Below are 13,524 nucleotides of genomic sequence, written 5' to 3' on the forward strand. Positions count from 1 at the left end.
TTTCTTTTCAACCACGGTGGAGGGGCTTTTTTTAACCAAGCCCCTGAGGAATGCCTGTTGTCTTTTGTGAAATATGCTGGTTGACAGGGACCCTTCCCTTTGTATTTTACTGTGGAACTCATTACTGTCAAACTCTTCCAGCCACAGGAGGACACCTCTCAATTGCCTCCCTTTCCCTCGTATGCAGACCTACTACTCACTTGTTGGCACCTGGATGCCCTGGTGCGTGGTGCCCTGCTTTAGACAGATGGCAAAGCCCATGAGGCCATTTCTTCTTGATGCATTCTGGGAACAAGGCTGTCTTTAAGGTATTCCGAACTGAGCGGCCCACTCTGCCTCCTCGGAGTGCACCGTGGCTGTAACACCTCACATAGTCATACCTGCTGTGGCAGGGGCCATTGCTCTGCCCATAAAGCTGCCTGCAGCCCCCAGCCTGGTGTGGCTGTATCTTGCTCCAGCGCTGTGGGGTCAGGGGAGATGTGCTTTGACCCTTGCGTATGTGGGTTCTAAGCTGGAATTTCTTCTCTTTCCAGAGTTTGCAAGAGCAGCACCTGCATGGCAGGTGTCCTGGCAGAGCTTGCGCTGGGCTGGCCCCATTCCCTTGGCTGTGGCTGGGAGTGGGGGAAACAGGCCACCCACGGGAAGGCTCAGGAGGCTGGTGCTGCTTGCGGCCTGATGTGTCTTGCTTAGGTGGTACTGGGTCTGGCTGGGGAGGGGATGGACCCTCTGCCTGCTGCTAGCTGGTGCTGGCCCTCTGCAGGGTCCTCTTGCTGCTCTGCTCGGTCCCTGTCTGTCACAGCTGCACATGCCTGAGAACGGCAAGCGCCGTTTGTTATCTTGGGAACCGTTGCCATGGGAACAGGCAAAGGTAGTGCTTTCTCGCCAGGAAAAGGAGCATCTTCGGCTAAAATCTCTGCTGCAGCCTGAAGAACCAAATCCCCCAGTCCTGCAGGAGGGGCCCTGCCCCCTCACAGCCGCCTTCCCCAACAGCTGTCCAGCCCAAATGGGGTCTCTGCGTGGCCTCGGGCTACGCGCCCCGTTGTGGCTGGCAGCTGAGACGATGCCAAGCCATGGCTGGGGCTGGTTCTCCACCCCATCTCTGGCTCCTTGGGAAAAGCCACGTGGGTTCAATCTGGGAGCAGGGCTGCCCCGGTCTCAGGCCCTTGCAGGCTGCTGCCCGGCTGAGAGGAGCAGGGTTGCCTGGCCAATGAGTTTGGGCAGCCTGAGTGTTCATGGCTGAGCTGAGCACTAGGAGCAGCGGGCCGGAGCCTGTACATGAGCTAGTCCTAGTGGGGTGGTGCTGGGGGGGCCCAGGCTTCTATAGCAGCTGAATCCCTGCTAGCCACCCCTGTAAAACCTGGAGTACGGGGCATCTCTCAGAGCTAGCAGGCTCTAAGCTGCATCAGCAGAGGGAGGAAAGGGTTTTCCTCACCTCCAGGGGGCAGAGCCTGGGGTGAGCTCACCGGGTGCAGGGGGCTGGACCCTAGGCCAGTTCAGCTAGAATAGTGAGCACGTGACTCCTCCGAGGCTGGCCTGGGCACCCAGGGTGGTTCTGCCTTCACATACCCGCTGCACCCCCCTTTCCCTGCCATAAGCCAGGGAGGCAACATAGCAAAGCAGTTTTCAGGGGTGAGTGACGCTCTCAGCTGTTGCTAGGATAACAGCTCCTCCCCCAACCAACTGTGTGGCTGGCAGCAGGTTTTTCACTCTTTCCACCCTCCACTTTCTGGGCTTATTTGGGGGAGTTGGATTCTGTGCTGACGCTCTGCCTTGCAGTGCTGGACGAGTTCTTGGCCTGGCGCTGGAGGGTTCTGGCCAGCTGTAGCCCTGGTCTCTTGCCCACCAGCCCAGAGCGGCCTGGGAGTAGGTGACTAACCCTGCCTGGAACAGAGGCAGTGAGTTCCTCCCACCTTGCATCACTGCTGGCTGGACCATGCTGCAGCTCCAGGAAAACTCCGCTCGCTGGCAGCCTTGCAGCTGGGCCAGGCTGGGCTCCAGCAGGGGAGACCGCTCTGAGATTCCATCTCAGCAGCCAAATTCCCCGTGCTAGTGAGGGAGAGCCAGGCGAGAGCCAGAGCAGTGCTGTGGAGGAGGGCCCTGGAGCCCTGCTTGGGCTGGTGGGTTTCAGAGCAGTGGAGCTGCTGTTGCAGAGAGAGCTGGCTGCAGCAGCTAGGCAGTCAGGACTGAGCCTAGGAACAAGGACGGCAGGAGCTGCTGCTGGCAATGGGCCCCGTGTCCCCCTGACTTGAGCCAGGCTCTCTTCAGGGGAAGGGGAAATCCAGCTCTGGCCGAGGCATGTGCCAATCCAATATGCTGCTCTCCCACGGCCCAGGCCTTGGAAGTGGCAGCGTGATTCCCATTCCAGGGGGCAAGGCCTGGTTCCCAAAGGAGGTGAGTCAGAGGAAGGGCTCGCCTGCCCCCTCCCCCCCAATAATGCATCTGCCAATACCCAGCCATGGGACCTGCTCCTCCCCTCTGGCCTGAAGAAGAGAGAGGCAGGCACTCACTGTTGTCCCAAATGCCTCCAGCCCCTTGCCCTGCACGACCTGTCCTATGCCCCTGCCCTCAGAAATATTCTAATGGTTCCTGTAAGTCACAGTACCAGCCAGAGAGTCCGCCTGGAGAGACACCACAGTAACTGCTGGGGCATGACCCCAGGCAGCTCCCCTGGTCCGGGAGCAGAGGGCGGCCACCTGCAGTACAACACGGCAGCAGCCCAGGCCAATGCAATTTGGAGTGGAAGGTCCTGGAGGGAACAGCATGGAGGGGACGGACAGTCACTCTGGGAGGACGGGGTCAGTTCTTGGCCCTTCCTGAGCAACCATGGAACTTACACTACAGCTCCTGGGCTGACTTGAGGCCAGCCGCTCTGGCCTGGCAAGGGGAGGGCGGGGGGTTGATATCTTACAGACAGGCCAACCGACATGGGAGTAGCAAGGGGCTGATGTAGGAAGGGAACAGCCAGGCAGCTGTAATGGCTTGGGGCTGGAGGGCTCTGCCGCTGGGCTGGTTAAAAGCTCTGGCCTGAGTCCAAGGGAGCCTGGGGCTGGGAGCCTCAGCCAGCTGATTGTGACTGAGGGGGGACTTGTGGGGCAGTCTCCATGTCTGACACCAGTGAGGCAGGGGCACTGGGGCAGCTGGCAGAGAGATGAGGCCTCCTGGAGAATACCCCTGCTGCAGGGCAGCCCTGCACCACAGCTGGTCCCCAATGGGGCTGGACCGAGAGGGTCACACACAGGCAGCAAGGACACAAGGTGGGGCTGCTCGAGCCAGCCCCAGCACGGGGAGACCAAGCTGGCCCCACTCCGTCCCTGGGCCAGCGCAAGCATCTCAGAACACAGGCTCAGGCTCACGGGCTGGGCATGTGTCAGGCAGTGCCAAGCCGCTGGGCCCATTGGCTGGTGAGTGCCAGCCCCTGTGTCTGTGGGGCCGCAGGCTGGGCAGTGGGACCTCACCGGCTGGCTAGAGAACTCGTAGGCTCTTTGGGGCGAGCCCCCTTCCCAAGTCTCTGCCCCTCGACTCCCTGAGCCCCCTCTACCACCATCCGTGCAGGCCCATTGCTGCTGCCTTGCCCCGGGGGGGTGGGGCATCTCTCTTGCCTGGGGGTAACGCCTCTGGCATGTGAGTCCCACGGGGGCCAGAGGCTGTTTAAATTACCGGGCGCTGATTGGCCTGTCCCTGCTCACTCCCGGGGCCCTGCCAGAGGCAGGGCCGCCCAGAGCGGGGGGGCAAGAGGGGCAATTTGCCCCAGGCCCCGCAGGGGCCCCCACGAGAGTTTTTCGAGGCCCCTGGAGCGGGGTCTTTCACTCGCTCAGGGGGCCCCGGAAAACTCTCGCGGGGCCTGGGTCCCCGGAGCTTCTCCGCTCCCGGTCTTCGCTGGCCGGGGGGGTCCTTCCGCTCCGGGACAGCAGGACCCCCCCGCCGCCAAATTACCGCCGAAGCGGGACCCCCCCGCCGGAGTGCAGCCGGGTCTTTGGCAGTAATTCGGCGGCGGGGGGTCCCCGCGGTGGGGCTTTGGGGCACTTTGTCGGCGGGTCCCGGAACGGAAGGACCCCCCCCCCCGCCGCTGACTTACCGCCGAAGGGGGGCCCCCACCGCCGAAGACCCCAGAATCCTCTGGGCGGCCCTGGCCAGAGGAGAACGACCCATTCAATTAAGTGGCAGCGTTGTGTGTGCCCCCCGTGCTGTCACCATGGCAGCAGCGCAGAGTGGCTGCCAGGCGCATTGTTCCTGCCATGGGCCCCTGGGCAGCGCTGCAGTCAGGCCTGGCAGCTGTCAGTCTGCGGCGGGCACAGGGGGAGGCAGCAGCAGGCGCTGCCCCATGCCCAGCCCCAGCCCCAGCCCCGGCCAGCCTTGCAGCTGAGAGACAGCTCAGTACTGGGTGGCAGCCCAGTGCCAGCTCCTGACACCCACCCCGGAGCCTCGCCTGACCTGGCATCACATCCGTGCCACACACATGGGCAGTGCGGCCCCATGGCACCCCCCCCAAGTGACTCCACTGCCCCCCCCCCGTCTGTCCTCACTCCAGGCCAAGCCCTGGCCTGCCCCTCCCTGGAGCCTGGGGGGGGGGCAGAGTTTCCCCATAATCCACTGGACAGGAGCCGCTGCGCCCCAGAGCCCTGCGCTCAAGCCCTATGGTGAGGTGGCAAATAATGGCGAGGCGGGGGTGGCAGGACACTTGGGGGGGGGTCGCTCCCCGGCTCTAGGCGGGGAGCGGTGCCCCTGGTTGGGGGAGGGTCGGGAGCCCGGACGCCTGGGTTCTCGCCCCAGCAGCGCGGGTGAGGGTCCCTGGAGCCGGCAGGCAGTGCCAGGCGGGGCTCCCGGGCCGGTTCCGGGGCGCAGCCGCAGCCGGTCCCACCCCCGGCCGCGGGGGGCGGAGGGGCGGCCGGGGAGGGGCCAGCGGCGGGCGGGGCGGGGCGCGCGCCGAGCAGCGCGGGGCAGCGCGGGGGAGCGCTCGGCATACAACGGGGGCCGGGGCCGCCTCCATGGCGGGGCGCGGGGCAGCGGCCGCCCGGCGGGGCCCGGCCTGAGCGCGGCGCTCCACGTGCGCAGCCGACCGGCGGGATCGGGGCCGCCCGACGCTGAGGCTCGGCGCAGCCGGTAACGGGGGTGCGGGGAGGGCGGAGCGCGCGCCCGGCTACGGGGCCGCCCCGCGCGTGCCCGGCTGGGTGCGGGCGCGCGGGTCCCTGGGCTGCGCGGGGCCGCACGTGCACGAGCCGGGGCGAGCGGGGCTGGGACACAGTCCCCTCCCACCCCCGCGACCCGGCCACGTGCTCCGCTCCCGGGGGGGGGCTGCAGCTGGGCCCTGGGGTCCCGCAGCCCGGGCCTGGCCCGGCCCCCGCACCGCGCCCAGCAGGACCCGCGGCGGCTCCGCACCGCAGCCCCTGACCCCGAGCCTCCAGGAGCCCTCCCCGCCGCCAAATCCCTCCCCGAGCATCCAGGAGCCCCCGGCAAATCCCACCCCTGAGCCTCCAGGGTGCCCCCGAGCCTCCAGGAGCCAGCCCCCACCAAATCACACCCTCCCCGAACCTCCAGGAGCCATCCTCCTGCCAAATCGAGGGGCACCCCGAGCCTCCAGGAGCCAGCCCCACACACACTGAGTCCCTGGGCTCCAGCACCCCTCGCCCCGCCGAGCCCCAGGGCCCCAGCCCCCTGACCAAATCCCAGAGCGCCACCCACTCCCCGAGCCCCCACCACCACACTGAGCCTCCCGCCCCATCCCAGGGCTCTACCAGTCCCCAAGCCTCCAGGAGCCAGCCCCAAAATCCTGGGGCACCACCAGCCCCCAGCGCCTCCAGGGAGCCAGCCCTCCCCTGCAGTGCCCCCCTTCCCGCTTCCTTTGGCCGTGCAGGCGCCTGGGTCAGTTTCGGGCTGTGCTGGACCCGTGCCCAGGAAGCCAGGCGCTGGTTCAAGGCTCTGTGGCCTGCACTGGCACTGCCCTTGCCCCAGTGCACCACATGGCCAGTGCTCGTGTTCATTTCGAGCCCAGCCCTCCTTCAGCGTGGTCATGGCTGGAGCGTGGGAAGCGGCTCTGGCTTTCCCCTGACTTCCAGCCCAGCCCAGCCCCATGTGCCCCCGGGGAAGGAGCCTGCTTGGGCTGCATGCAGGGTATGAGGTTTAGGCCCTGTCCTGGGTCCGGCTTTGCCCATTGCTAACCAGGGCTGGTTGCGTGTTGCTACTTGTGTGCCCCAAGGGGGATGGCTCCAGGTTGGGGAGTCCAGGCAGGGGACTCCTTGGAATGGCTTTAGGTGCAGTTAAACCTCCCCCCTGCTGGTGCCATGGAGGCGTTGGCATAGCTGGGCAGGTGCTGCTGCTTGGCCCCATAGCGGGATTGGGGCTGGGCCCTGGAGGGGGGCAGGATGAACACTGCAGAGTGTAGGGTAGCTCCTTGCCCCTGCTTTCTGGCCAGCACCCAACAACCTGTTAGGGCCAACACTGCTCCAAGTTGGGGCCTCCTATGGCCACATCTGTGCCTGGTGCCAGAGCTCTCCCCCGAGCTCAAAGCCCAGCTGGGGTCCGACACACTCAGGTGTGCGTTTGCTGGCAGGGGATGTTCCCTCTGGAAACGCAGGGGAAAGATCCACAGGCCCTGGGGGGTTTCCCCCTCAGCAGCTTTTCTTGCAGCTTGAAGGGAATCTCTTTCTTGCCCTGGGGTTGGCCCGAGATGCTAGATAGAAAGTATCTGGCCCAGTCTCACAGTCACGCTCCTGGGATCAGGGCAGGTTCTGGCTTGGTGATGGCTGACTGTGTTAGAGGAGAGTCTGCTGCAGCTGTGCACCCGGCGAGCCCCTCCTCCTGTGCAAGGAGCTGCAGCCATGTGGCTTGTGCTGTTTTTGAGGTGCTCTCTCCAGGGCTGGCTGGTCTAGAACCTTACATGGGTTTGGGGGAGGTTCCTTCCTCCATTGCTAGGGAGGCTGCAGTGCTTGAGCCTGGGGAGCAGATCGCTCGTTCAGAATCTTGGTGCCAGAGTGGACTGTGACTCCGGCAGCACACAGAGCAGAGAACTTCCTCAACTGCTAGCGGAGCTAGAGCAGAGAAAGGGGCCAGTCTTGCTGTGAAGCCCCCAAGTGTCCCTGGTGCAGCATGCAAGGGTTAATCATTGACTGTATTTGAAACACAAACACCCTTAGTTCTACTGATTTTTATTCAGCTTCCAGACATTGGATCTAGTTCTGCCTTTGTCTCAGAGTAAAGTTCCCTCTCCCGTCAAATCTTTCGGCCATGTGGGAACTCTGACTGTGATCTAGTCACCTCTTAACTTTCCCTTGTAAACTAAACAATTGATCCTCCGGCTGTTGGGCAGGTTTGCCAGACAGGTGCTCGTGCTTCTGGCTCTTTTTGGCACCTTTCCAAGTGTTCTCAGCATCCTGTTGGAAGTGCGGCACCCAGAACTGGACACGCATCTAGTAACAGTCTCACTGTGGCCGTGTACAGAGGTGACACTGCCTCCCTCGTCCTGCCGAGAGTTACCCATTAGAGAATATTTCATAAGTTCCATGGATTTGAGTCAGCAGGGCCTGAGGAAGTTCATCCGAGGGTACTAAGGAACTAGCTGTCCCCATCTCAGAACCATTAGCAATTAATTACCTTGGAGAACTCCGAGGACTGGAGAAAGGCAGACAGGTAACAAAGGGGAACAAAGAGGACCCAGGAAATTATAGACCACTGAGCCTGACTTCAGTACCTGGAAAGATACTGGAACAATTGATTAAACCATCCATTTGTGAGCACCTAGAGGAGAACAGGTTATAAGGAACAGCCAGTGTGGATTTGTCGAGAACAAATCATGTCAAAGCAACCTCATCTTCTTCTTTGACAGGGTCACTGGCCCAGCGGATGGGGGGGAGCCATAGACGTGATACCTTGATTTTAGCAAGGCTTGTGACACGGTCCCACATGACATTCTCATGAGCAAACCAGGGCAATGCAGGCTAGATGGAATTGCTAGAAGGCCGGTGCACAACTGGCTGAACAGTCGGACTCACTGAGGAGTTATCAGTGGTTCGCTGTCAAACTGGGAGGGTGGAGCTGGTGCAGGCATCAGTCCTGAGTCTGGTGCTAGTCACTGTTTTCGTTCATGACTTGGGTAATGGAGTGGAGAGGGTGCTTATAACATCCACAGATGACACCCAGCCGGGAGAGGCTGCAAGCACTCTGGAGGACAGGATTAGAGTTCAAAATAACCGTGACAAATTAAAGAATTGGTCTGAAATCAATAAGATTAAATTAAATAAAGACAAGTGCAAAGTACTACATTTAGGAAGGAAAAATCAAATGCCCAGCTACAAAAGAGGGAATAACTGGCCAGGTGAAAGCTCTGCTGAAAAGGGTCTGAGGTTACAGTGGATCGCAAATTGAACATGAGTGAACAATATGATGCAGTTGCAAAAAAAAAGGCTATCATCCTCCTGGGGGTGTATTCACAGAAATGCCATATGGAAGAGAAAAGAGGTAACTGCTCAGCACTGGTGAGGCCCCAGCTGGACCCCAGCGGTGGCCAGTTCTGGGTGCCGCCCATTGGGGAAGATGTGGCTCAATAGGAGGGAGTCCAGAAGAGAGCAACAGAAATGGTCCAAGGCTTAGAAACGCTGCCCTGTGGGGAAGGGTTGAACACTGGGCATTTAGTCTGGAGAAAAGACACTGAGCAAGGGGTGGGTACCTGAGAAGTTTCCAGTTATGTGAAGGGCTGTTCTAAAGGGCACTGATGGGTTGTTCTCCATGTCACCGAAGGCAGGACAAGAAGCGATGGGCTTCATCTGCAGCCTGGGAGATTGAGGTTGGAGATTAGGAAAACTTCTTAACTCTCAGAGTGGTTAATCTGTGGCACAGGCGTCCGGGGAGGTTGTGAAATCCCCATCGTTGGAGGGTTTTAAGAGCAGGTTGGACAAACACCTGCAATGAAGGGTCCAGCTTTTCTTAGTCCTGCTTCAGTGCAGGGGGCTGGGCGCGGTGACAGGTCGAGGTGGTTACAGCCCTTTGTTTCTGTAACGTGGGGATTACTTGCTCATACAGCCAAGGATCACGTTCGCATTCCGCTGGGTGTGCACGCTGGGCAGGCGTGTCAGCACCCCAAGCCCTGGGCTGCCTCGCTGCTTTCCAAGGTGCTGTCCCCCAGCCTGGGAGTGCGGCCTGTGCTCTGGGTTGAAGGCAGGGACCTGAGCCCACTTGACCCTGTGATGCCGCTCACTCTGCAGAACTGACCTGGCCGCAGTTACCACGCCAACAATTTTAGAGCAACCGCTTTATCTTCAGCCAGATCGTGGAGGATGATACTGACCAGCCTTTGGCCAAAACCAGACCCCTGTGGGACCCCTCTAGAAACAAGATGTATGTAAAGGGCAGGCTGCCTTCCCACTGCCCCCTTATGGCCAGGGGTGGCTCTGCAGCACCCAGCCTCAGTTTCCCAGGAATGCTCCACGGAGGCTTACATGCAATACCAACCCGCTTCCTTGGGGACTGGTTCATTAACATAAGCAAACCCAAAGGCAAGTCTCTGCTCCACCAGCCTCCCACGGGGCACAGCACCTCCTCCCGGAGCTCTGGCAGCTCCCAGCCTCTCCATTCGGCCCAATTTTCAGCCCTTCCCAGGTTCTGCTCGGTCTGTCCCTGTGAGCGCAGGGGTTGCACAGGCCTCCTTGCTGGGCCTGTTTTTCAGCTTCCCCAGCTGTGTCCTTCAGGTGCCTTTTCAGCAGCTCTCAGTCATTCTTCCCCTTCCCTCCCTGGGATGGGGGGGTGGGTCCACAGACAGCACCCCTCCCCCGCTGGTGGCTCCCCTTTAGGGCCCAGGGGCTTCCCGTAAACCCAGTGGGGCACCAAGTAATCGGTCATGGGTGTGCTAGCCCCTCCCCCCCCTTAAAGGGGCTAGTTGCCCTGTGACAGCCTCTGGGGATGAAAATACCCCATTGATAATTGCTTTGGGAATCTGTCAGCCAGTTTCTAGTCCATTTAATCTGTGCTTCGTTAAAAACTAGCACTATACAAACACAATCAATGAATCTAGTTGCAATGTAACGAGGCCTGTGGGGCTACCACTGAATGCCTCACAGAAATCTAACTGCCATGTCACATTACCTTTACTCACTGTGGTTGTAATCTCAAAACAATGCCAAGCATGTTTGATGAGACCCGTTTTCTGTGAAACCACATGGACTGGCATTAGTTATGCTGCTCGCCTCTTTGGCCTTTACTCATTGCATCCTGGAGCAGCTTTTCTATGATTTTGCCCAGGATCAACGTCAGACTAATTGGCCTATAGTTACCTGGCTCATCCCACTTACCATTTTAGAATATTGGCACAACATATGCTTTTTTCCCCTTCTCTGAGACTTACCCCTTGTCCAAGATTTATGAGATCTTACCAATTAGTTAGCTGCTCCTCAGCCAATTCTTTTACAACTCTTGAGTGCAAATTATCCTTTCTTGTCCCTTTAGAAATGTTTCCCTGCAGCAGTGGCTGCTGCTCTCTGGCCTGGTCAGGACCAGGCTGCCAGGCCCTGTGGCATCATGGTGAACCCTGGGGTCCAAGGAAACTCTCTAACCCAGCTCCTTCCAGTTCCCTCGCCTCCCTGGCTCCGTTGGTGACTCTTGAGCAGCAGAAGGGGGGGGTGGAGCTCATCCCCTCCCCAAGCAGACAGGATCCGGGGCTGCCAGCTACAAGCAGTGCCTCCCATTTCTAGAATCTTTCAGCTCGTTGCCATGCCAACCCCAGCCCTTCCTGGGAGGCTGGCAAGCCCAGTGCCCCCCTTCCCTTCCAATCCCCTTGGACCAGGCTCTGCTGGCTTCTGCAGACGGCTCCATAGCCCGGGCAGGGCAGGGGGCAGGCATGGCACCCTGGCTATGCACACAGGAATGCAGCCCTTAAATGAGCAGGTGGGGAAGGGGGCCTGGGCTAATGGGTGGGGGTCGGCAGGGGGCGGGACCCAGACAGAGGGACCCTGAGCTGGGCTCGCTTACTGTGGGTGGGTGACTGGGAAGCGCGATGTGCCCACCGTGCTCAGGTCTGTCTGTCTGTCTGCAGGGGGTGCTGCCGGCTGCTCGGCACAGCGATGGGAAGGAGCTGGCCTGGGTGCTCTTGGTTCGGACGGGGCTACCCAGCCTGGCCTGCGGCTCTGCAGATCCCTGCGGCGGACGAGCCCCTCCGAAGCGCCCGCCCCCCCAGTCGTCCCTGCCTGGTGCCTGGGGAGCAGGGCAGGCCCTGACCCTCGCCCCTGAGCGCCCCCACCCCATGGACTCGCCTCCCCAGCTCTGCCTTCCATCCGCCCCCAGCGCTTGGAGCGGGCGCCATGGCAACGGCTGCAGGCCACGCGGGGGCAGCCCTGAGTGAGTGACGATCCGCCGGCGCTGGCACCTGGGCACAGGCGATGGGCAGCGGGCGTGTGGTGCTCTGGGCCCTGCCTGCCTGCAGCTGAGGGGAACCCCCGGCCTCCAGCCCAGCCACCATGGTGATGTCCCAGGGCACCTACACCTTCCTCACCTGCTTCGCCGGCTTCTGGCTCATCTGGGGCCTCATCGTGCTGCTCTGCTGCTTCTGCAGCTACCTGCGACGCCGCCTCAAGAGCCAGCAGGAGGAGCGGCTGCGGGAGCAGAACCTGCGCGCGCTGGAGATGGAGCCGCTGCACTACGAGGGCTACTCGGGCAGCCCCCCTGGCATGGCCATGGCCATCCCCCCCCGGCTGCGCATGGAGCCGCGCCACCCCCCCGGCCCGCCCCCGCGGCCATGGAGCTACCGGCACGGTGAGGGCTGCTTGTGACCCATGGTGCCAATTCCCTAGGCCCGGCCCATCGCCGTCAGGGGCTTCCCAAGGCAGGGAGCGGGCGCTGCTCACGCAGGCTCGGAGCCTGAGGCAGGGCCGGCCACTCAGCGCCTCTCTGGCTACAGCAACCCCCATGCTGCCCCACTGGCCAGTCCAGCAGAACCCCGGCCGTGCTCGGTCCCAGAGCAGAGTGCCCTAGGGAGCCTGACCCCCGCCCCACCCAGCGCCTGCTGCAGGGCCCCCGTGGGGCTGGCTGGGGCCTGCACTGGTTGGGAGAGCCTGGTGCGGCCCCTCACTCAGTGCATGTCTGCTGCTTGCCTTGCAGAGTCGGACCTGTCCAAGCCCCCGTGCTACGAGGAGGCGCTGCTCATGGCTGAGCCGCCACCGCCCTACAGCGAGGTGCTCATGGACACGCGGGGGCTGTACCGCAAGATCAACGCCCCCTTCCTGAGCCACGAGCGCCCCGAGAAGCAGGAGCAGCCCGCCAGCTACAAGCCCCTCTTCCTGGACCAGGGCTACGGCGCAGCCCTGCATGTGCCCAGCTCTGCCAGCCAGGGCCCCGCCTTCTACCTGGAGGCTGAGCGTGCCCAGCGCATGTTCCCCAGCTGGATGGACGCAGAGCTCAGCAGCAGGGACACGTATGAACCTGGGGCCTGGCACCTCCCTGTCTCCATGCCCTTGTTTGGCAGGACTACGGCGGTTTAGGGGCCTGCCAGGCAGTGCGCCACCCTGGAGCCTGCATGGACTGGGGCTGCAGCAGAGCCTGCCTGAGCCCTGGGGCTGTCACTGGCGCAGCTGGGCTCAAGCTGCCCATTCCCCTTGGGAGCCGTTAGCGCAAACCCTGCCTGGACAATGTGACGTGCTGCCTGCTGCGGCCAGTGTGTGAGGGGCTGGTCCCCGTCTTGCCCCATGGGCCCCTGCAGGCCCCCTTGGTGCTGACTGGGGCTCCGAGCAGGCCCTGCACTCGGCTCTTCCCTAGTTTGTTTGTTACAGTTTGAGAATAAAAGTTTGTGGCACCAGATTCATTCCAAGCAGGGCCAGGCTGCCTGGGTGGGGGGGACTGGGGGCAGGATCCACCCTGCCCTCCACAATGGGGCCTGGAGTATCCCGCTCAGCAGGTGAGCACAGCCCCCCAGGACCCACTCTCCCTGTGGGGTGCTCGTCAGGGCCAGTTCCAAGTTTTCCTGTGGTCCCCCCGCCGCCTCCCCCAGGCGCGCTGCATTTCCCCTCCTACCCCTCTGGGAGGGACGGGGGAGAAGTGGAGCGGCAGCACTCGGGGGAGCAGGCGGTAGTGGAGTGGAGGTGACGGGGGGGGGGGGGGAAGCGGTTCCTCTGCCCTCCCCGTGCCCCCCACCTCACCTCTGCTCCCCTGAGCGCGCCGCCACTGCTCCGCTTCGCCCCCCCTCCCCCCCAGGCTTGCCACAAAACAGCTGATTTGCTTGGCAAGCCTGGGAGGGAGGGGGGAGCAGGCGGCAGTGGAGTAGAGGTGACCTGGGGGGGGGGGGGGTTCGTCTGCCCTCCCCTCTAGGGTTACTTCCTATGGCCTTCCCCGTGCCCCCCACCCCCACAGCTCACCTCCACTCAGGGCTGGCTTCCAGCTTTTTGCGCCCCAAGCTGGAGCGCCGCCCCTTGGAAAGTGCCCAGAGCTGGCCCTGGTGCTCGTGGGCTGGCTCTGTCACAGTACAATGCCCAGGCCCCAGCTCCTGCAGCCAGGGCTGGGGCTGGACCGGGTTGTCCCCCACCCCACCCCAATGCACTCGCCAGCCCAGCT

At 62.2% G+C, this 13,524-nt stretch overlaps 1 protein-coding gene across 2 annotated transcripts; it reads left to right on the forward strand.

Moving 5' to 3' along the window:
• The first annotated feature begins 4,967 nt into the window (after positions 1–4,967).
• Positions 4,968–13,092, forward strand: PRR7 (proline rich 7, synaptic). 2 transcript variants are annotated; one of them, XM_039485370.1, is made up of 3 exons: positions 4,968–5,100; positions 11,018–11,733; positions 12,079–13,092. In XM_039485370.1, the coding sequence occupies exons 2-3, from the start codon at positions 11,439–11,441 to the stop codon at positions 12,456–12,458; spliced, it is 675 nt and encodes a 224-aa protein (XP_039341304.1). In that variant the 5' UTR covers positions 4,968–5,100; positions 11,018–11,438; the 3' UTR covers positions 12,459–13,092. The 2 variants fall into 2 exon arrangements, with proteins under 2 accessions (XP_039341304.1, XP_039341305.1); XM_039485371.1 differs by lacking the exon at positions 4,968–5,100 and adding an exon at positions 10,612–10,869.
• The last annotated feature ends 432 nt before the right edge of the window (positions 13,093–13,524 follow it).

The sequence above is a fragment of the Mauremys reevesii genome, linkage group 8, assembly GCF_016161935.1.
Source record: "Mauremys reevesii isolate NIE-2019 linkage group 8, ASM1616193v1, whole genome shotgun sequence".
Taxonomy (NCBI): Eukaryota; Metazoa; Chordata; order Testudines; family Geoemydidae; genus Mauremys; species Mauremys reevesii.